Raw genomic sequence first — 24,076 nt, 5'->3', positions numbered from 1 at the left:
AGGGAGCCACTGCTGTCTACAGGCTCGTATACTGACCCTGATTCTGCCAGTGAGGCTTCCCCATCGCTCTCATCTGACATTGTCAGTATCCTGTAGGCCTATTCATTAGTGTACGAACGTTTGGTCATTTTAGCAACTAAATTTACAGGTACACTAGTGTGACTCACAGGTAAAAAAGTACCTGGTTGTCGAGATCTATTTGGTCGCTACAAAAAAAACTGCTAGTGCTAGCAGAGATCAGGCCTGACTCTGCTAATGCAGCGGTTTTGTGTGTTGTGTTTTTTGGAAGTGACAGTAATCTATTGATTACTGCACTTGCCTGGGTGGGGTGGGCTGGGCGGAGGGGCTAAACACAGGTGCTGGCAGGTGTCGTGACCAATCCTGCTAACGCTGCGTTTTGGGGACCCTAAACTATTGGGGACGCTAGTATAGTTCTGATCAGATCAAAGATATTGTTCAGTTCAGATACTATACTAGTAATGGAGGTATATGTGTGTGTATGTGTGTGTATGCGGTAATCAAGGGGTTAACTAATATTTCTAACTATGCAGAGAGGATCCGCGCTGTCCTAGACTGACGCTGACGCTAACTAATGTCACCTGTGACACTAATAATAGTAATCAGAAAAAAAACTGTTCACTATAAAAGTGACACTGTGACAGGGCAATGAAGGGGTTAATTGGGAGTGATCAGGGGGTGATCAGGAGGTTAAATCTTTATCGGGGGGTGGCGGGTATCCTAAGCCTAAAAGTAACGGTAGTAAGCGCTAAACCAAGTCACAAGTCACACTATTGCAGAAATATAGACAAATGCTATATACTGTATATAGTGTGCAATGTGACAGGGAGTGTAGGGGTTAACTGGGGGTGATCAGGGGGTTAAATCTTTATTTGGGGGGGTGTCGGGGACCCTAAACCTACTTGGGACAGAAACAAACTCACTAGCGCTAACTTAAGTCACAATCACACTATAACAGAAATACAGAAAGCCACTATATTACCTGTATATAGTGTGCAATGTGACAGGGGGGAAGGGGTTAACTGGGGGTGATCAGGGGGTAAAATCTTTATTGTGGCGTGGCGGGTATCGTAAGCCTAAAAGTAATGGTCACAAGTGCTAAACCAAAACACAAGTCACACTAATACAGAAATTTAGAAACTGCTATATACTGTATACAGTGTGCGATGTGACAGGGGATGTAGGAGTTAACTGGGGGGGGTGATCGGGGGTTAAATGTGCCTAGCTAGGTGTGTGGAAGTGTGCTGTGTGCAGTACTCAAAAGTTTCAGTTAGTGTCCCATAGTCCACCGCAATATCACAGTCCAGCTATAGATTTCTGATCACCACCATTACTATCATAAAAAAATTCCAAAAATATATCCCATAGTTTGTAGATGCTATAAGCAAAAACCAATCAATAAATGCTCATTGGGATTTTTTTTTTTACCAAAAACATGTAGCAGAATACATTTTGGCTTAAATTTATGAAGAAATTTGATTTTTCATGTTTTTTTATTGAGGATGTTTTTTAGCAGATTTTTTATTTTTTTTCAAAATTGTCGGTCTTCTTTTTTTTAGCGCAAAAAATAAAAAATGTAGTGGTGATCAAAAACCACAAAAGAAAGCTCTATTTGTAGAAAAATTTTATTTAGGTACAGTGTCGCACGGCTGCGCAATTGTCAGTCAAAGTAACACAGTGCTGTATTGCAAAAGAATGGCCTGGTCATGAAGGGGGTAAACCTTCTGGAGGTCAAGTGGTTAATTTACCTTAACATTTTTTGGAGTTATGATGTAATATTAAATATGAATTAAATACCATACAAAACAAACATTTTTTGGAACAATATATATGGGGAATATCTTAAGAAAGCTTTAGTCACGAACAAAAAGTGAGGATGACCTACTGAAAATAAAAGCACCTTCAGCCTCAGTGGTGGCCATGACACAGTCTATCTGTAACCCTAACATGTATGTAACAATGACATTCCCTTATTTTACCATTTTTGGTCTCTTCAGTGAAATCATTTTCCAGACCACTTTTAGGTAAGTGCAAAATTGTTGGAGGCTTTCTAAGGCAGACAGTTGGAGGAAGCTGTTTAACATTGCTTGCTTGAGAAAGCCTCCAACACTTCCAGAAGGGTCAGAGGTAGAAGCAGTGGCGGCTGGTGCTCATAATTTTTGGGGGGGGTGCAAAAAGAAAAATGTAATAGGTATTGCTTCGCGCCAAAAAAACGCAGTAAAAAATTGCGTGACTTTGAAGTCATGGTACAGGCATGGCACAGGTGATGGTATAGGCATGGCACAGGTGATGGTACAGGAGATGGTATAGGCATGGCACAGATATGGTATAGGCATGGCACAGGTCATGGTACAGGAGATGGTACATGCCCCCTTTCAATGCAGAGACCTGCGTACATGCCCCCTTTCAATGCAGAGACCAGCGTACATGCCCCCTTTCAATGCAGAGACCAGCGTGCGTGCCCCCTTTAATGCAGAGATCAGCGTGCGTGCCCCCTTTCAATGCAGAGACCAGCGTACATGCCCCCTTTCAATGCAGAGACCAGTGTGCGTGCCCCCTTTAATGCAGAGATCAGCGTGCGTGCCCCCTTTAATGCAGAGATCAGCGTGCGTGCCCCCTTCAATGCAATGAGCACTGTGCTGTGCCCCCTTTAATGCAATAAACACTGTGCTGTGCCCCCTTCAATGCAGAATGAACACTGTGCTGTGTCCCCACAATGCAGAGTTCAGCGTGCGTGCCCCCTTCAATGCAACTGTGCTGTGCCCCCTTCAATGCAATGAACACTGTTCCGTGCCCCCATCAATGCAGAGTTCAGTGTGCGTGCCCCTTTCAATGCAGAGCGCCACAGCATTGTCCCCAATCACTGCAGAGCGCCACAGCATTGTTCCCAATGATTGCAGAGCGCCACAGCATTGTCCCCAATCATTGCAGAGCGCCACAGCATTGTCCCCAATGATTGCAGAGTGCCCACAGCATTGTACCCCAATGATTGCAGAGTGCCACAGAATTGTACCCCAATGACTGCAGAGTGCCCACAGCATTGTACCCCAATGATTGCAGAGTGCCACAGAATTGTACCCCAATGATTGCAGAGTGCCACAGCATTGTACCCCAATGATTGCAAAGTGCCCAAAGCATTGTACCCCAATGATTGCAGAGTGCCACAGAATTGTACCCCAATGATTGCAGAGTGCCACAGCATTGTACCCCAATGATTGCAGAGTGCCCACAGCATTGTACCCCAATGATTACAGAGTGCCCACAGCATTGTCCCCCAATCAATGCAGAGACCAGCGTGCGTGCTCCCTTCAATTTAATGCACTTACCTGGCGGCGGCTGGGCTCCCGGCGGCGCGTTCTCCCCTCCTCGATCCTTCGTCCTCTTCTGCGGCAGCGGGAAGGTGAGCGGCTTCTCCCTCGTCCTCCGAGCGGCGGTGACGGTGAGTGACTGACGCACGCACCGGCACCGCCCCATTGCGACGTGAGCGATCGGATGTCCTGGATGATGATTGGTCCAGGCTGGAGACTGGACCAATCACAGCCAGGATATCACGAAGGTGGGGGTGGCCAAGCGCTCTTTCCTGCGCCCAGGTTACACCCCCCCAAGGCAGCCAATCGGCGCCTTTCTGGGTCGTAAACCCCACCCCCCTTTAGCCACCACATAGGCCGGCGAACCAATTTTTTTTTTTCTATAACTTTATTGGTTTTTTTTGTCATTTTTTTTTTCCTTTTTTTAAAGGGGCGGCGCCCTGGCGCCCCCTATGCACGGGCCGCCACTGGGTAGAAGAAAAGTGCAGCAATCTTTACCAAAAAAAGGCAGAAAGGCGCCATCAGTAATCATTAATTTCATACAATGTAGGGAGATGTTCAGCCTGCAAAGTGTAAAGTGGTGACAGAATCACTTTAAGGGACTTTAAAAGTTTTCATTTTCTAATTCAATATCAGAGTTTCTATTTAAAGAAACATAAAGCTTACCAGATTGGTTTGACATTTCTCCTTCTGAACATGGAGCACAATTATAACAACATGGGTGATATCCTTCTCTTATGGATATTCTGAACCCTGGAAGACATTCCTCGGAGCATCGACCCCTTGGGACCTGAGATAATATGGAAAGATATGAACTATTCAAGAGCAAAACTACTGTAGGTGGGATTGAAAAACAGTTTGGACAAACACCTACATTTGCAGAGCGTTTGCCCCGCCGAACACCTTGCAATGCACTGAGTGCTGCATAGTTCATTCTGTGCCCTGATTGGGCAAAGCTTTGCCCAATCAGGGTGAAGTGTAAGCTGGTTGTTATGAAACTGCTTGGGTCACCCAAAAATCCCTGCCAGACTGTTAGAAACCGCTAATTGGCTAATTGCGCATGCACAAATTAGCTCCTGGCTAATACGCATTAGCCAATGCACATGCGCATTCGCTATTATGCATCCTCGCATTTTCACGCATTGACTCGGACGTTTTGGCGCCTATTTAAAGGCAGCTGGTGCATTTGCAATTTGCTGTTTTGTCTTCAGCTCTTCTGTGTTCCTGAACCTGCTTCCTGTTGATTCCTGTCTTATTCCTGTTGACCTTTGGCTCGTCCCTGACCTTGCTTGTTTGCTGCCTGTCCTGACCCCGGCTCGTTCTGACTACTCTTCTGGATGCTCCTTGTCTGCTCATCCATCTTCAGACCTTGACCGATTACCCTCTGGTGGGGCGACCCTGGGGATCGCGACCTGGTATCCACCTGCAGCCAAATCCATCCTCACCATCAGAGGTTCTGGTGAAGACCAGTGGATGCTTAGACTCCGCACCTCAGGCTAGCCTGTGCTACTCACCTCAGGGGTTTCCATCCAAGCTCCGCCCACCAGCAACGGTAAGCCTTTTCTGCACGACAGGCTTCCACCAGCCTTATAACACAGACCCTTATATGAGCCTGCTGCCTGGCAGGTCAGTAAAGGGGGGGGGGGGTGAGCAAGAGTCCCCTAAACCATACCAGGCCACATGTTCTCAACATGGGGAATGGGTGCTTTGGGACGGGGGGGGGGGGGGCATTTATTTTTTTTATTTTTCTATATTTCAGGTCGCTGTGAGGCGTATTTACATTGAGGGACATTGTATTTTTATTTTATTTTTTTGATAAAGAAATTGTGAAAAACTTGTCTCTTGTGTTTATTACTTTTTGACACTTTTTTTCCTGAATGAATCGGAGTACTATGTACCCCATACTCATTCACATGGGGGGGGGGGCTGGGATCTGGGGGTCCCTTTGTTAAAGGGGGCTTCCACACTCTGATAAGCCCCCACCCAAAGACCCCCACAACCACTGGCCACGGTTGTGGGGATGAGGCCCATGTTGAGGTCATGGGGTCTTGTATGGTTCAGGAGGGGGAACGCTTGCCCCCCCCCCCTTTTCCTGACCTGCCAGGCTGCGTATCTAGTTAAGGGTCTTGGAGGGATTCTGAGGAGAGCCCACGCCATTTATTTTTTTTTTTTACATTTTGGCGTAGGGTTCCCCTCCAAATCTACATCATTACTGAAGGTTTTTTTATTTTTTATGCTGGCAATTGAAACCATGAGTCATTTTAAATGGGATTTGACTTATTTTTTTTTCTTTTGAAATGTCATTTTTTCTGTAACATGTTTCAAGCATGCTAAAGATGCACAGCTTTACAAGCATATTAAGGGGACCCCCAGGCAGTATTTTTAAAGAAAGTTTTCATTTTAATTGTTGCACTTTAAGCATAATTACAATCGGTGCTCCTGAGAATTAGAAAAAAAGCCCTGTACATCATTTTGAACTGCATCATCTCTCAGGACTCTGTCTTGATGAACATCCCAACTTCATTATATCCCTCAAGAATGTGATCCACAATGTCTGCAGTAGGGATATCTTTACTTCAGGAGGTTACCATCATGTGGTGGAGGGATGTTGACAATCGTACTTTTAGAGACGGTTCACACTACTATCTCTAAGTCGCCTCATAAGGGGCGACTTGTTAGCGCGACTTTCAGCGCGACTTGTATGATAGACGACTTTGTACGACTTTGTATTTGGCCAATCAGAATATGATGTGTTGTCATTTCCTCATTGCCCACCAAAAAAAAGTTCTTAAAAATTGTCGTTTTTGATAGAGAGCAAATTATTGAAAAAATAAAAAAAAAAAGATTTCTTTGGATTTAGTATCTGGGGGGTCTAAAAAGTGTACCTGTGAAGTTTCAGCTCTGTAGCATGTCCGGAACCAGAAAAAAAAGATAATTTTTCTTAGAATTTTTATTAGAGCAGGGTAGTGGCTCCGCTCCTGTCACACCTATAAGTGTGTGTGTGTATATATACCCCTACACAGAAGTTCAGATGTCATGCCTGCCTCCAAAGACGTCCACAAAAAAGCCCAATAAACGCCTGAAACAAAAACGTCCAGGTGTAAAAGGAGCAGAGTCCCATCCCTGCTAACTACACTGCATATCCCTTTCCTCACACTAAGTGTCCACCAGTGCCACATATCAGTGCCACCTATCAGTGCCACGAATCAGTGTCCACCAGTGCCACTGCCCACCAGTGCCACGTATCAGTGCCACGAATCAGTGTCCACGAGTGTCACGTATCAGTGCCACCTCTCAGTGTCCACCAGTGCCACATATCAGTACCACGTATCAGTGCCACGAATCAGTGTCCACCTGTGCCACATATCAGTGCCACGTATCAGTGCCACAAATCAGTATCCACCAGTGCCACGTATCAGTGCCACGTATCATTGTCCACCAGTGCCACGTATCAGTGCCACGTATCAGTGCCACAAATCAGTGTCCACCAGTGCCACATATCAGTGCCACCTATCAGTGCCACGAATCAGCATCCACCAGTGCCACTGCCCACCAGTGCCATGTATCAGTGCCACGAATCAGTGTCCATGAGTGTCACGTATCAGTGCCACGTATCAGTGTCCACCAGTGCCACATATCAGTACCACGCATCAGTGCCACGAATCAGTGTCCACCTGTGCCACATATCAGTGCCACGTATCAGTGCCACAAATCAGTGTCCACCAGTGCCACGTATCAGTGCCACGTATCAGTGTCCACCAGTGCCACGTATCAGTGCAACGTATCAGTGTCCACCAGTGCCACATATCAGTGCCATGTATCAGTGTCCACCTGTGCCACATATTAGTGCCACATATCAGTGCCACAAATCAGTGTCCACCAGTGCCACGTATCAGTGCCACGTATCAGTATCCACCAGTGCCACATATCAGTGCCACGTATCAGTGTCCACCAGTGCCACATATAAGTGCCATGTATCAGTGCCACGAATCAGTGTCCACCAGTGCCATGTATCAGTGTCCACCAGTGCCACTGCCCACCAGTGCCACTTATCTGTGTCCTCCAGTGCCACTCACACAGACCAGGCAGAGATAATGGTATATAGGAACTGTAGGCATGGCTGCAATGTGGGGAATACATGGTTAATTTTCCTTCTTCTTACTGGAAAGTCGGATCTCAAGTCGCTTCAAATAAGATAAGGAGGCGACTTCCATTTAAGTCTATGGGACAAGTCGGATACAAGTCGCCTAAAAGTAGTACCAGACCCTTTTCTGAAGTCGGAGCGACTTCAGTAGTGCCAATTAAGATGGCACTCATTGATTAACATTGCTTTTGTTATGTCAAGCGACTTGGGGCGACTTGAGGGCACACAAGTCGCCTCACAAGACGCAGAAGTGTGAATGGACTCTTAATGAACAATAGATATCCGATATTGAGTAATGCTGACCATTAACTAAAGTATCCAGAAAGGAAGTCCAGAATCTCTGGGATTTATAGCACATATTCTTGATACAAAGTCCGCTAACTGCTAAGCGTAGAAAATGTTATGTGTTGGCAGGTGATATTTCTCAGTCAATGTATAAAATTGTTCAAGGACCCCTGAGGACATATAAACAAAAACAGGGATTCAATCTTGGTTAGCCCTTTAAAAAAAAAAAAACACAGTCTGAAGGCTTCATGTTGTGCAGCTTGCGGGAACATCGGGTTACCATTGATAGGTAAGTGTAGTTGGAGACGAGCGGGGAGAGATTCAGTCATTTCCTGACTTCCCTCCATGTGATGATAATATCCCAAAAAAAATTTTGGGGGAGCATACCCATGTATTTCCAAAGCTGCTGCAGCTATGAACTAAATGACATGTATATTAAAAAAGAATAGCGCGCAAATGCAAAAGAAATTACTACCAAATCTGAAGAGAGTCCATAAATAAAAATGGGGGTTTGGTCCCACCATATGGCCATATCGTGCTCAAGCCCACTACTGCGTCAAAGTACCCCATTATCAGTGGGTCCTACACTATCCATGAAAAAGAGATGAATCCAGCCTTTCTAACCCTTGGAGATAATACTCCTTGCTGGGAAAGTAGTGCATTTGGTAGTGCATTTGCACATCTTTCCCAGCAAGGAGTATTATCTCCAAGGGTTAGAAAGGCTGGATTCATCTCTTTTTCATGGATAGTGTAGGACCCACTGATAATGGGGTACTTTGACGCAGTAGTGGGCTTGAGCACGATATGGCCATATGGTGGGACCAAACCCCCATTTTTATTTATGGACTCTCTTCAGATTTGGTAGTAATTTCTTTTGCATTTGCGCGCTATTCTTTTTTAATATACATGTCTTTTGGTTCATAGCTGCAGCAGCTTTGGAAATACATGGGTATGCTCCCCCAAAAAAATTTTTGCCTGTTTATTATGTATTCGGTCTGACCAGACTATCGAGGTTGAGCAGCCCTCCCCACCCCCCCACACACACCTGTACTCAATCAGTGTCCACCATCAAGTGGATATAGGAGGAGTCCCCTGTAGTGCATTTGCACATCTTTCCCAGCAAGGAGTATTATCTCCAAGGGTTAGAAAGGCTGGATTCATCTCTTTTTCATGGATAGTGTAGGACCCACTGATAATGGGGTACTTTGACGCAGTAGTGGGCTTGAGCACGATATGGCCATATGGTGGGACCAAACCCCCATTTTTATTTATGGACTCTCTTCAGATTTGATGATAATATCCCGCAGAGGAAGGTGATGCTGAAGGGGTTTGGGGAAGAGACATCAACTTGCTTTGGAGCAGGGCAGTTAGATTAAGGGATGCAATAGTCATGCTCTTGAGAGGATTAAGCTGACTTCACCTAATATAAATCTGCCCTCTAAAATACAGTCCCTGCCTCATGCTGCCAAACAGATCAGATCCATCACTCTCATCTTTGTCTGCCTCCTCCTCTGTCCACTAACTCACTCACTGCCCAAGAGATTGCAAACTATTTTAAAAACTAGATTGGTAAAATTCTTGATGAGACCTCCACTGCCCATCTATACCCCCCCCCCCCCCGACATATGATGTCTACAAACATATCATCTTACCACAAAGAAGTTGCTAAGCTTTTGTCTGATGCCCACCAACCCCCCCCCCCCCCATGGACTCCATTCAAGAGGACCTTCATGACCCCTGGCGTTGTTTGTATCCCACTGGAAGGGACTTTACTTTCTTTTCTAATCCGCAATCTTCTTATTCCAGAATTGACTTTTTTCTGACTAACCGTAAGCTCTTACTAAAAGTAACTGGTGCAGAAATTGCCCATATCTCCTGGTCTGACCATGCGCCGATCTTCCTTGAGATTGCGGATGGTCACCCCAGATTTAATACATTTCTACTAGCTGATCTGACCTGCACTGAGGAATTGAAGGCCCGTCTTAAGGAATTGTATTTCTTCAATGCAGAAGGATCGGAAGATATCTTTAACCTATGATGTGCTCACAAGGCATTCGCTAGGGGATTGCTGATATAGATGAATGCCAGAGATAAGAATATAAAAACCCGGTATGTCCCTTCTCTTCTAGCAGAAATTGCTTGGTTGGAGAAATTGCATAAAACCACCCTGCAGGACTCGGTTCTCACCGAACTCACTAAGGTTAGGTCAGATCTCAGACTAGCCCTATTAGGTAACCATGACAAATATATCCTGAAAATAAAAGCATCTTCCTACTCACAGAGGAACAAGGCGGGGAAATGATTGGCCAGACAACTGCAGCGTCAGCGCAATAAGACCCGTATCTCCCAACTGACTCACCATGTACGGGCACCTTGGCCATAAGTCCGCATGACATAGCGCAAACCTTTTGAGATTATTACTCTTCACTATACAACCTGAAGGATGACCCTAGTGTGCACCAGCCCTCCCTAGAGTCAATTAATGCTTTTCTGGACAAGTTTAAACTCCACTCAATAGATGCCCCGACCCTGAAGACACTTAATAGTCCTCTAGAACCTCAAGAAGTTGCCAGGGTAATTAACCACTTAAGCCCCGGAAGATTTTACCCCCTTTCTGACCAGGGGGTATTTTGCGATTCGGCACTGCGTGACTTTAACGGACAATTGCGCGGTTGTGCGACGCTGTATCTAAACGAATTTGGCGTCCTTTTTTTCCCACAAACAGAGCTTTCTTTTGGTGGTATTTGATCACCTGTGCGATTTTTTGATCATGCGCTATAAACAAAATAAGAGCGTAAATTTTGCAAAAATAGCAATATTTTTCACATTTTTTTATATGAAATTCCCCTCCAAAAAAATGTAAAAATCTAAATTTTTTAACATTTTCGGCCAATTTGTTTTATGCTACCTATGTTTGGTAAAAAAAATCGCAAAAAGCGTATTTTGATTGGTTTGCGCAAAAGTTATCGCGTTTACTAACAAAGGGAAAGATTTTTGTCATTTTTGTTGTTTTTTTTTTAATGCGTAATGGCGGTGATCTGCGATTTTTTTTGCGGTACTGCAACATTGCGGCGGACAGATCGGACCCTTGACTGACATTTTTGACACTTTTGGGGTTACCAGTGACATTTCTACAGTAATCAGTGCTATACATATGCACTGTTACTATAAAAATACACTGGCAATGAAGGGGTTAACTTTTTCTGAAAGGGAGGGGCTATGTGTGTCCCTAGGGGCGTGCTTTCTACTGTGATTGGCTGTGGCTTCAGATGTATGAACAGTGATCAACGGTTCTACATAGTAGAACCGTATGATCATCCTTCATACACAGGGGAGAATGACAGGCAGCTTGTTTACACAAGCCGCCTGACTTTCTCCCTCTCCCCCGACGATCGCAGAGTGACCGGCGGACATCGGGTCCACCGGTCACACGCGCGGGGGGGTGCGTGACTGACCGCGTGGGAGCACGCCTCCGGCGGCGCGCGCTCGCTCCCTAGACCCTCACAGGCTAGCGACATAGACCTACGTCGCTTTGCCTGTGAGGGTCTGACTGCCGACGTAGATCGGCGTTAGGCAGTCGGCAAGTGGTTAAAAGTCTCCCAATCCATAAGTCGCCTTGTTCAGACAGCCTATCCCTTGAATATTATAAAGCATTTTCTGAAATTCTCACATCTTACTTGTCAACTATTTTTAATAAGGCGATCTCCTGGAAGCTGTTATCACTCTCCTGAAGCCGAGTAAAGATCCCACCCTCCCTCAACACTACTGGCCTATATCTTTGCTAAATTCAGATGTAAATATATACGCAAAGGTACTAGTGAATAGACTCTTAGATATCACTCCAACCCTTATTGGCCCAGAACAGGACGGTTTTGTTGAAGGCAGACAGGCGCCAGATGGCACAAGGAGGATGATTAATATCATACACCAGGCCGGGACTCGTCAACTGCCTTCCGTGCTCCTCAGTTTGGATGCGGAAAAGGCTTTTGATAGAGTCCATTGGCTATACCTGGATAGGGTTTTGAGCAAGTTTTGTATTGTAGGTTGTCTCTACTCTGCCATAATGTCTTTATCCAAAAACCCTTCTGCAAAAGTGTTTACCTCTTGCTCTCTATCTAAGTCCTTTGATCCATCCAACGGCACTAGGCAGGGCTGCCCACAGTCCCCCAAAATTTTTACTTTGGACATTGAGCCTCTAGCCACAGCTATCAGAGCAGACCCGCTTATTAGAGGGATAACAATAGGCGAACGAGACCACAAATAAGGGCTCTTTGCAGACGACATAATTTTGTCGTTGTCTGATCCAAAAGCCTCCCTAGCCCAAGTCCAACACGTAGTGGATACCTTTGGCCGGGTATCTTATTATAAGCTTAACACGACCAAATGTCAAGCACTCCCACTTTACATAGCCCATGATACTCTCCTGCTTGAAAGTACAATTTCCCTTTCATTGGGAACAAAATGCCATCTTTTATCTAGGCATCCAGCTGACACCGTCCACCTCCAAACTATATGGGGCCAATTTCCCACCCCTACTAATAATGTTAAACAGATAGACAAAGCACAACGGTCCTTGCTAGGCAAAGAGGCTGCATTTAGGATGCAGCTCCTTCCTAAAATATTATACTTCTTTCACACCCTCCCAATTTCCCTACCATCCAGCTTTTTAACAAAAACGAATGCCCTCCTTAGGACCTTGATATGGTCCCGTAAAAGACCTAGAATAGCCCTTAAAACGCTGGTGAATCTGCGGTCCCACGGAGGTGTAGGGCTCCCCAACCTCCTCTTCTATCATAAAGCCTCACTCCTTGCCCAGATACAGTATTGGATACAGGCACCAGCTGACAAACTTCGGATATCCACGGAAAGATCCCTGCTAGCTCATCGGGATCTGGGGGGGGGGGCACTATTAGCCACCTCATTCCTTTCCTCCTTGACACACCAAATTCAACATCCTATCATCAAAGCTACTTTGGATGCTTGGCGGTCTATGCTTACCATCCACCATCAAAGTCTAAATAGGACTCCTAAATAGGAGTGCTCTAGATATCCCGTTAGAAGCTTACAAATAGATCATCCCATTCTTTTCAATATCGGATTGGAAAAAGAGAGGTCATAATTTCTGGTAAAGCGTTAAAGATAGCTCCCACCCCACTGATAACTAAAAAAAATTGCACAAATTCGCCATTTTCACAACACTAACAAACTTGCTTTTCAGTTATCTATTCCCACTAAGGCATGGGATTTTCTCAGGGGCCGCGTCAAACCAAATATGCGGGGCATCTCCTTCTTTTATGACTTTTATATGACTGCCCAAGTAAATTCGAAAGGAACAAGCAGGGATAAATGGGAATCTAACCTCCAAGTATCCTTTACAGATTTTCAATGGCATAAGGCCATCATGATCAATTATAAACTGTCTAAATGTGTTGATCATTGGGAACAATTTCTGAAAATATACCACGGATGGTACCTAACCCCCCACAGGCTCTCTAAAATCTATCCCTCCTCCAGCGAACTGTGCTGGAGACTTGCAAAAATAAAGGTACTTTGTACCATATCCTATGGGATTGTGTTGTTATTCAATCATTCTGGATAGCAGTGGGGGCCTTGATTGGAGAAATTCTGGGCTCAAACTTCTCAGTCCTGCCTGCCATAGCACTATTGAACTTGGGAATCGATTCTATTCCTCCTCGGTATCAGACTGTAGTACTGCATATCTCATTCTCTAGACTTACCATCACCCATCATTGGAAGTCACCTACGTCACCAAATGTACAGGAACTCACTTCACGGATTAACACCCAATGCCAATTTGAGAAATTATTAGCCATTAAAGACCATAGAATGCCTATCTTTAGCAAAAGATGGGTCCACTGGTTGTTACACCCAGGTGCCGCCAAAGGCCTCAGCTCTGCTAAACTGTATGGCCTTACCAACAAAGAGTATCCCCCCTCCTTTTCTTTATCTTCTTTCAGTGCCACGAATATCAACTGTTGACTTGAATACTTGCCCTCCCATACACAAGGAGGTCCACTGACACTTAGATCTCAGAGGGCCCCCCCCCCACCTGAACACAGTTTGCATCCATTTGGGGTGTTTGGGCAGGTCGGCCTTGGGCCCGCTAGAGGCTCCAATCTATGGGATATTGTACCATTTTTGGGTTTGCTAATGTTGTGCATGTTTTACCTTGCAGATTTAAAGTTGGGCTGCATTATTGCACCCTTGTACTACTGGCTATATTGTTGCAATCTATGATTTTGTTTCCCTTTGGTGCTGTTATGATTTTACCTGTTCCTTCTCCCTTGTTTGTTACGACATGAAATAATTTAAATAAAAATATTCAACATTAAAAAAAAAGAATTGCCGGCAATGAAAAATTAAGAAAAACAATGGTGTGGGGTCTCCACCAAAATCCATACCAGACCCTTATCCAGGAATTCAGCCTGGCAGGTCAGGAAAGGGTGGGTGAGGGATTGCCCTCACTCCTGAACCATGCCAGGCCACATGCCCTCAACATGGGGGAGTGCTTTGGGGCAGGGGGAGTTCTGCCCTCCCAAAGCACCGTGTCCCCATGTTGATGAGGACAAGGGACTCCTCCATACAACTCTGGCCATTGGTCTGGGGGGGTCTGCTGGCTGGTGGCTTATTGGAATCTGGAAACCCACTTTAATAAGGGGCCCCCAGATCCCAGTTGCCTCATGTAAATGAGTATGTGGTACAAAGTATCCCTAATCATTTACCATAAAAAAGTGAAGTGTAAAAAAACACAGTAGGTATTTTTTGACAAGGCCTTTGTAAAAAAAAAAAAAAATGTAAAAAAATGTCCCCCAGTGTAGATTCATTGTTAATCATGATGCCGGATGCCACAGCTGACCCAAAGCTCTCGCCAACAGACACCTAAACAAACTAATAGGTACTTAATTTATTTAGCAGTGGGAGTTTGCAGAGCTTTCAGACTCTGGAAGCCTTCGTCAGAAGCAGGGCTTTTTCCTTCAGGTCAGCTGTGGCAGCGGGCATCATGATTGACAATGGATCTACACTAGGAGACTTTTTTATTTTTGTTTTACTAAAGGACTTGTCAAAAAGTGCCTCCTGTGTTTTTTTACACTACACTTTTCTTTTGGTGAATGAGTAGAGTTACTATGTACCCCATACTCATTCACATAGGGTGATGGATTTGGGGGAGGGATCTTGGGGTCCCCATGTTAAAGGGGGCTTCTAGATTCATATAAGCCACCTGCCCTCAGATCCCCACAACCACCAACCAGGGTTGTGGGGAAGAGGCCCTTGTCCGCATCAATATGGGGACAAGGTGCTTTGGGGGAGAAAGACCCCCTACCCCAAAGTACCCCCCGTGTTGAGGGCATGGGGCCTGATATGGTTCAGGAGGGGGACATTTGCCCATTCCCCCATTTCCTAAACTGCCAGGCTGCATGCTCAGAAAAGCATCTGCTAAGGATTTTGGTGGGGACTCTGTCATTTTTTTTTAGATTTTGGCATGGGGTTCCCCTGAAAATTCATACCAGGCCCAAAGGGGCAGGTATGGATTGGGGGGGGGGACCCCACTCCATTTGTTTTCTTCATTTTCATTGCTGCCAATTCATTTTTTTTACATTCAGCTGTCAGCAGGAAACCCCGCTGACTGATGATGACTCATCAATTGTTAAGGATGCCATGTTGTTTTCTGGTTATTAAGGTTGCCGGTGGCTGCCTACACCTTACAACCAGCTATTTACAATATTTGTTAAGAACAGTAAATTACTGCTGGCTTTCACTACTAAAATACAGCATAACATCATGAAATAGTGCATGTGGAATTTTAATAGCGTTTTTTAGTGAATGCCAAAAAATGCTGTGCGGCATCATACCACATACTTGGATACGGTAAGATAACGCTTTGTGAATGGAGCCCACTGAATGTAATTCTATGAAGGACTTTGATTTCCTTAACTAGTTGTCCACCAGTATGTATGACAATGTAAAATGCTGGGTGTGATATTTTGTTACAGAAGAGGGAAGGGGGACAGGGACAATATTTTGTTATTCGATTTTTTTTATTTAGTTGCATTTTAGGAGCCACTCATTCAGAAATCCAGGTAGCTCCAAGGGGTTTACAAACTTTGTTTTTTCTATCTGTATAACTGCCAATTTCTGATCAGGGGGAATTACTACTCCAAACAGTCATATTAATTCAGAAGGCCTAGGAAGAATCTGGCCATGGATAGTAGTGGTGACCATTCCATTTCAAAGTCTTCTTTGCATAGAAGTTGTGGTCCTTCTATGAGTGTCTATTAGGAATGGGCCGAATGACCCCCTGTTCAGTTCGCATCAGAACTTTCGAACATAGCAAAAGTTTAGAACCGAACAAACAAACCATTTTTGTGCCAATTTTGAAGGTTTATATACAAGTAAGTTGGCATACAATGGTTATGGGGGTTCGGGTACTGCCCTGGGGGACATGTATCAATGTTCTTTTTTTTTTAATAAACATTTTATTGAAAACTTTTATAAACATACAGGTAAGGTTACAAAGAGTGTATAAAAATCCAAGATCAAGTGTCAACAAACATCATTAGTTAGGACAATAACAAGTACCAAATGATATGGAACTCATGACTAGTAAACAAGTGATGTTCAATTGGGGGGAACACAAAAGCGAACAGCAAAAAAAAAAATGCCCCAGGGATAGGGCGGACTAGAACTGAAGGTGTTAGTACTCCCCATAGAAAAATTATACCTCAGAACCCCTTGGCCGGATCACGGTTGAAAGGTGGACCCTGCAATTGAAATTAGGGGGGTCCCCAGGCACACGATCGGGGGGTCAGGCATCCCTAGAGGGAGCACACTGTGCCCAAGACCCCCGAGCATGCCCCCGAGGAGGTTGAAAGAGGACCAACCTAGGGACATAATGATCGGGGAGGGGTTATGCCGATAAGTAAGCCGGGGAGGGCTGGTACAAAGATAAGGGCAGATGGTTAACTGGCGGTTCCTATTAGCATGGTACTACAATACTGCAGGAGGTGAGGGAGAGGTATAAGGGTAGGACGCTGGGGTAGGGAACGACGAGACAGAGACACAACAACGGGAAATGAGGACAAAGAAAAAAGAGATAGAGAGGAGGGGAAGGAGAAAGAAAGAGAAGAAAAAAAAAAAGGGAAAAGATGGGGGGGTGGGGGGCTAACAGGGTGTGGAGGGGGAGGAGAAGAACAGTGAAAGCCCATCATATTCGAGACAAAGAGGAGAGGACGCAGCAGGTTAGCCTGAAGCTCCCATTAATTCACTGTATTTGGAGGAGAGGGAAAAATGGAGCCAAGTGGCCCACGTGGTATAAAATTTATCAGGGGAATCGTGAGCTTTGATGGGTCAGGTCTTCCATCTCCGCCACCCTCTTCACTCTACGGAGCCAGTCCACAACGGTGGGAGGGGAGGGAGAGAGCCATCGACAAGGAACACACATTCTCGCAGCATTAATGAGGTGTAGGGTCAGTGATTGCTTATAAGCTTTTTGTGGTATGGACGTGTGATGGAGGAGGTATTGAGCTGGGGAGAAGGCTGGGGAGTAGGTTGTGATGTGCCTGATAAGAGAATGGACCTCCTGCCAAAAGGGTTTCATTAGGGGACAATCCCACCAAATGTGGAGTAGGGTACCAGTGTGGCTGTTACACCTCTAACACATGGGGGAGGCCGCCGATGAAAACTTGTGTAGGATATCGGGGTTCCTGTACCATTTGGAGAAGATTTTAAAGCCACTTTCTTGCACAAATACATTCCTGGAACCCTTGTGCATGTGGATGAAAATCCTATCCCAATCCTCACCGCTAAGGGAGATGTCGAGGTCCTCTTCCCAACTATCGCAGAGACGAGCGATCCTAGGGGGAAGTCTTGGCCATAGGAGGGAGTATAAACAAGAGATTAAATGACGCTGGGGTGATGTTCGAGTGCAAAGGTCCTCAAATGGGGTAGTATCCCTATGCCAGGCATTGAGGTCCTCGTGTGTAGTAGGAAGTCTCTAATTTGCAGGTAGTTGAAGAACGAAATTTTACACTTGGGGAATCTCCTTGATAGGCCTGAGTGCGTGAGAAGGGAGCCACCCTGAAAAAAGTGAGTAGCCCTATGCGGGATGTCCGACAGGGGTACATGCGGATCAAGGCGTACCACACCTGGAATGAAGTCCGGGTTGTGGCAAAGGGGGACCATCGGGCCCGGTCTCAAAGATATGTCCTGAGTCTTAAAGAGCTGACAAAAAATAAGTAGGGTGGGGTGCGTAAGGGGGTGTTTCGCGCACGGCGCCGGAGTTAAGTTGGGGCTAGACCACGGTAGGAAGTGTATGGGGTAGGGGGACAGAGTCTTCAAGGTTCACCCAGTCCTTCGTGAGGCGACCATTGTGCCAATCCACAATCCTAGACAGGTGACAGGCCCAATAGTACCTTTGTAAGTGAGGTAGGCCCAGTCCCCCGGACGATTTCGGTGCGGTTAGGAGATCCCAAGATAACCTAGGGCGCTTAGAGCGCCAGATGAAGGCGGAGCATAACCGCCGATAAGTTTGAAAAAATACAGGGGGGATTTTGATAGGAATCGTTTGAAGGACATATAGCAGCCTAGGGAGGATGTTCATTTTTATGACGGCCATTCTACCAAACCACGAGAAGAACCTGCGCTCCCATTTAGTCAAATCAGATTTGACTGCCATGAGTATGGGGCCGAAGTTCTTTGCATATAAGTCGGAAAGCTTGGCAGGGATCGGGATCCCCAGATAGGTGATGGCCTGAGATTCCCACCGGAAAGGGAAGTTGCGTTGGCAGAAAGATAGGAGGTGCGCCGGTAGGGAGACATTCAGATCCACAGATTTTGTGTAATTTATCTTGAGGTTTGAAAGATCTTGGAACATGTCCAGGTCCTTCAGGAGGTTTGGCAGAGTGGTAGCTGGTCGTGTGAGAAAGAGAAGGAGATCGTTGGCATATGCCGCGAGTTTGTAGGACTTGACTCCTACAGTCACGCCACTAATGTCCGGGTTTGAATTGAGTCTGTGGTGCAAGGGTTCTAGGGTAAGAATAAAAATAAGGGGGGATAGGGGCAACCCTGGCGCGTACCATTCGACACAGAGAAGGCATCCGACAGGTGGTCATTAACTCGCACTCTTGCCGTGGGACCAGAGTAAAGGGCCCGAATAAAGTCCAGCATCCTACCAGAGACACCATTGGCCTCCAACGTTGCGATCATGTAGTTCCACCACCCTGTCGAATGCCTTCTCTGTGTCGAGTGACAGGAGGAAGCCCGGTGTTTGGGAAGAGGTGAGCCAAATGGATATTGAGGGCCTTAATGGACCTGGTCTAGGGAGATGACGTCGGGGGTAAGGTGTAGGAAGCGGTTCGCCAAAATTTTTGCGTAGATTTTTATATCCACATTGAGTAGAGAGATGGGCCTATAGTTGGTCACTAAGGAAGGGTCTTTATCGGGCTTAGGGATTACAACAATGTGGGCTTCCAGGAGGTCAGGGCATAGGGTCGGAGAGTCTGGGAAGGCATTAAAGAAGTGAGTCAGTGGGGACGAAAGGAGCTCTGGATAGGATTTGTAATATCCCACCGTGAGCCCGTCGGGGCCCGGGCACTTGCCCGGCTTGAGTTGCTTGAGGGCCAACGAGATGTCATCTGCAGTTATAGGGGCATCCATGGATTATAGATCCTCGGGTGAAAGCGGAGAAGGGGAGTATTGTTGCAGGAAGGACTTAATGTGATCGGCCCGGTCAACGGACGAGCGTCGGTGAGGGGCTGGGGGCAAGTTATACAGAGAGTGGTAGTAGGAAAGAAATTGGTTCGCTATGTCGGTAGTAGAGGACACCTGTCGACCCCTGGAGTCCGTCAGGGAGTGGATTGTTCTAGCGGCTCTCCGAGATTGGAGCGCCCTCGCTAGCATGCTACCCAATTTATTGCCATATTCGTAAAAGTTACGTTGCATCAGGGCAAATTTATGTTTCGTGGATCTACCTAATTCATCCAGGAGATCCTGCCTAGCCTGTGTGAGGGCCGTCAGGGTTTGTTCCAAAAGAGAGCGCTTATGGGAGCGTTCAAGGGCTTGGATGCGAGCAGTGAGAGGCAATGTGCGCCCTCCTTTCTTTGTGTCTCTTTGCTGCCAGGGCAATAAACCGCCCCCTAACTACACATTTGTGTGCCGCCCAGAGGGTGACCGGGGACGTCTTAGGGGAGTAGTTTTCCACAAAGTATTGACACAGAGTGGTGGCAATTTCGGTGTGGCAATGTGGATCCGACAAGAGTGAATTGTCTAGGCGCCAGGTGCGGGAGCGTCGGGGGTCTGACCCCAGCTGGAGTGTGATGGAAACAGGGTGGTGATCCGAGAGTACCATGGGGTCTATGGATGTGCGCAACAGGGAAGGGAGAGCATTTTGGTATATAAAGACGTAATCGATCCTAGAATATTTTTGATGGGGATGGGAAAAAAAAGGGTAATCCCGTACGTCAGGGTTCAGCGTACGCCATGCATCATGCAGCAGGAGGTCTCGCAGCAGGGTCTTAATAGCACGTAATGCCGAGTACGGCAGCGTGGAGGAGCCCGACGATACGTCGAGTAAAGGGGAGAGGGCAACGTTGAAGTCGCCCCCCCACCACCAACGTCCCAGCCTGGAATTCCGTCAGGAGGGAAAATGTACGCCGAAAAAAAGGGACCGACTGTGTGTTTTTGGCATAAATATTCGCGAAGAACATTTGTCCTTTAATGGTGCATTTAACGAAAAGAAACCTGCCATTAACGTCTGCTTTAGTGTCAATCAGAAGCAGCGGGCACGACTTGGAGAATAGGATAGAGGTGCCTTTTGTCTTGGTGTCCGCTACAGCAGCATGGAAAACCATTGGGTAGTGATTACTTTGAAGCTTGGGTATCGCATCTGCCCTGAAATGGGTCTCCTGCAGAAATACTACGTCCGCTTTGGAGCGGCGCAGCGAAAGAAGCAATTTGGAGCGATGTTCGGGTATGTTAAGGCCGCGAACATTTAGGGAGAGGAGCTTCAGCACGTCCTTGGGCAATGTAGAAGCAGGGGCATAAGGCCGTGAGGGCTTAAAAGGGGGAGCCATCTGGGTCGAAGAGAGAGCGGGGGGATAAAGAGAGAGGGTGAGAGCAGAGGAAAGAGACAGAGAGAGAAGAAAGACAAAGCAAAAAAAAAAAAGGGGGGGGTGTAGGAGCAGGAGGGGAGAAGACACACAGAGAAGGAAGGGGAAGGGAGGGAGGGGGTGGGGGGTGACAGGGGGGGGATGAGGTAGGGCTAGGTTAGGTCGGGGAAGTGTCCCGGTATCTGGGGGACCTGCCCACCAGCAGCGGGGCCACAATACCAAAGGTGTAGTGAGCCTTGCACTGAGACAGGTAGCCGAGATGAGAGAGGTATCAACAAGGGACACTAAGGGTGGTTGGAGTAGACCTAACTGTGACAGCAAACCAGGGGACCACTCAGGAGTGAGGGATCCCACCAACAACCAGTATAGGGATAACAGTGTGGAGGCCATGATATGGGAGGGCATTGAGCATGTAGGCAAGTTAAGTATACCTAACAATCGGGACTCCACAGGTGGCAGCACACAACTGCGATACGCAGAAGAACAACCTAGCTAGGGAACTGAAATAACCAAGCTAAAGAATCTGGGACGTGGGAGGGTGAGGGCAATGTATGCAGTGAAAGAGCCTCTCCGAGGAGACCAACAGGTGAGGGGAAAAATGTGTGTTAACTAACAAGTACCATGACCCCCTGTGACCCGAAGCCTATATTAGCAAAACATAAGGTCAAAAAAGGAAAAAGATGGTTAAATAACTAGGCAATGCAACATAATAACAGTTTAAAGGAACACCCATGGTAAGGCGAGGCGACCCACCTCCCCGTCCCCAAGCCAATAGAGGAGGGGAGGGAGGGAGGCAACCCCATCCCTTTCCTGCCCAGCACGGGAGCAGCGCGACACCCCGCCACACAGCTCGAAGCAAAAAATATAGGTCCCCATAGCATGCAGAGGCACGGCCCCCACCGGGTGTCAGGCCAACCCGGCGAGACGGGCGGTGATACAGGGACATGCCCTGAGCACCTATAAAAAAGAAAAAAAGGGGATGGGGACATATGTGGGGAATGAGGGGCACCCCAACACCCCCTCTGTGTGACAGGGCTGGAAGCGCACCCCCCGAACCAGGAGGATGAGATCAATGAATACACAGAAAAACAGGCATAGATAAAGGTGCATAACGAGGAGGGTGAGGATGGGCAGCGCCAGGACGGGCCGGTAGGACCATGTAGCTATAGGCGCATGCCGATGTCACCCCAGGAGGTGAGGGCAAGGAGAGGTCACGCCCTTAAAAACCAAGGTCAACCCTGGGGAGGCCCCCCACACGGGGGTGATCGGCACAGCCACCCCTGCCACCCCCAAAGGAGCGGGGGGGAGACAAGACCGAGTCCCCGGGCGAGCCGCCCCCCGCAGTGGAGCGGACCAACAAACAGAACATAGCAACAAGGTGGAAATACTGAACCATATCATACAAACAATAAGTGAAAACAGTCCGTATAGGGGAGTGTGAACCTTTTCACCCCTGGCGGGTGGAAGAGCAAGAGAGGGGACAGAAGTGTGGGGGGGGGGAGCCAGGGGAGAGTGAGGCCAGAACAACACGGTACCCCCCCCCCCAAGCTCTTAAGGGTTCAAAGGGCCAACTGGGGACAGTGTAGGAGGATCACCTTTGCAGGAAGAGTGTCTGTAGATGTTACCTGATGGCTGGGGTAAAGGCAGCAGTCAGCAGAACGTTCCATGGGTGTAGTTCACTAACAGCATTGAAGAGAGCCTGAGTAAACAAAAAGGGGTGAGAGGGGGAGCAATGGGGTGAAGGACATCACATTTGTGGCCGAAGGTCATCCAATGGAGAGGCAAGCGAAACAAGATGAGAAGGGCAATGGGGCAGAAGGCGAGAAACAGTTTCAGTACCCTCTGTGAGCCCATCTTTGTTGCGGTGGTTTGGAGGGGCTCGCTACCAGTGAGGCATCTTGATGGGCGGCGGCAGAGCCGTTCCCGGAGGAAGAGCGTCAGCGTCAGGAGCGTGAGTCTTGTGCGTCCATTGGTTCGGCATCACGGGGACCCTGCATGCGTGGGCCCCCACAAAATTCCGCATACCAATTGGGTAGGTCTACCAGCGGAATGTCCAGGGTGGAGCAGAATTGTGGCAAATCTTCTGGTACTCGAAGCAGAGCCGTTCGGCCGAGAGTGGTCGCCGAGAGGCAGAAGGGGAACCTCCATTTATAAGTGATTCCCCTAGTGCATAGAACTTCCAACAGGGGTCGCAAGTAGGGTTGAGCGGACACCTAGATGTCTGTGTTCGACGGGTTCGGTCGAACTTTAAAAAAAAGTCCGGGTCCGTGTCCCGGACTTTTACCGAACTTTTCCCGGACACCGAACCCCATTGAAGTCAATGGGGACCTGAACTTTAAGGCACTAAAATGGCTCTAAAACACCAAAGGAAAGGGCTAGAGTGCTGCAAATGGCAGCAAAACGTAATTAAGAGCATGGCAAGTGCTCTGCAAACAAATGTGGATAGGGAAATAACTTAAAACAACAAAAAAAACAGAAAAATAAAACAATGTTCTTCTTCATCTCTGAAGGACGAGGCCCATATGGAGTAGGAGGGAGGTTGAGGTGGTGGTGGATGTGGCGGTGACATAGGCGTGCGCACAGGGTGTGCCGGGTGTGCCTGGGCACACCCTAATCACCTAGGGCACATAGCATTGCCAGTGAGGAGATGGGAAAGATCTCCCTCGGACCTGCTCTGCTCTATTTCTCTTTGCCTACAGGTACATGGCCCCGATACATTACTCTCCCTGCTGGCAAACACATGCATGTGTATTTCAACTTTGGGGTGCACACCTTAATGCAATAGGCTGCGCACACCTATGGGCGGTGTAGGTGGAAGCGGCGGTGGAGGAGGACCAGGGCCGGATTAAGAGCATCATGGGCTTGGTGCTGAGGATTTTGAAGGGCCTTAAGGGCCGTGCCTTGGCATGCACCCAGAGCAGGAAGGGTGCAGCCATGCATGCCTAATTCAACATGGGATGCTGTCTCTGAAGCCCATAAACACATCCATGCATCGGCAACTGTCCCTCCTTGTCCGGCCTTCGCGCTGTGTGGGGAGGTTCTGAGGGTGCTGCCTGGGGAAGCGAGCATAGAAGCCAGACTTCTGTGTTTACAAGTGACAGAAGAGCGGTAACAGTGAATATGGCCAACCCGGGGCCTATATAAAAGGTAGGGGCCTGGAGCTGCAGCTCCAATAGCCCCTACGTTAATCTGGCCCT

At 47.3% G+C, this 24,076-nt stretch overlaps 1 protein-coding gene across 1 annotated transcript in view; it reads right to left on the bottom strand.

Annotated features, from left to right (window-relative positions):
* Positions 1-24,076, bottom strand: part of LOC309564818 (vomeronasal type-2 receptor 26-like) — a gene marked incomplete at both ends in the record, with an annotated part of 60,767 nt that overhangs the window by 6,631 nt on the left and 30,060 nt on the right. The window contains one exon of the mRNA XM_082269501.1: positions 3,993-4,116. Within this exon, the coding sequence (XP_082125627.1) occupies positions 3,993-4,116 (124 nt within the window). The remainder of the gene's footprint in view (positions 1-3,992; positions 4,117-24,076) is intronic.

The sequence above is a fragment of the Pelophylax lessonae genome, assembly GCF_965119305.1.
Source record: "Pelophylax lessonae genome assembly, chromosome: 1".
In the NCBI taxonomy this organism is placed as follows: domain Eukaryota; kingdom Metazoa; phylum Chordata; class Amphibia; order Anura; family Ranidae; genus Pelophylax; species Pelophylax lessonae.
The sequence above is the reverse complement of the archived record's forward strand: the minus strand, read 5'-3'. Positions and strand labels throughout refer to the sequence as shown.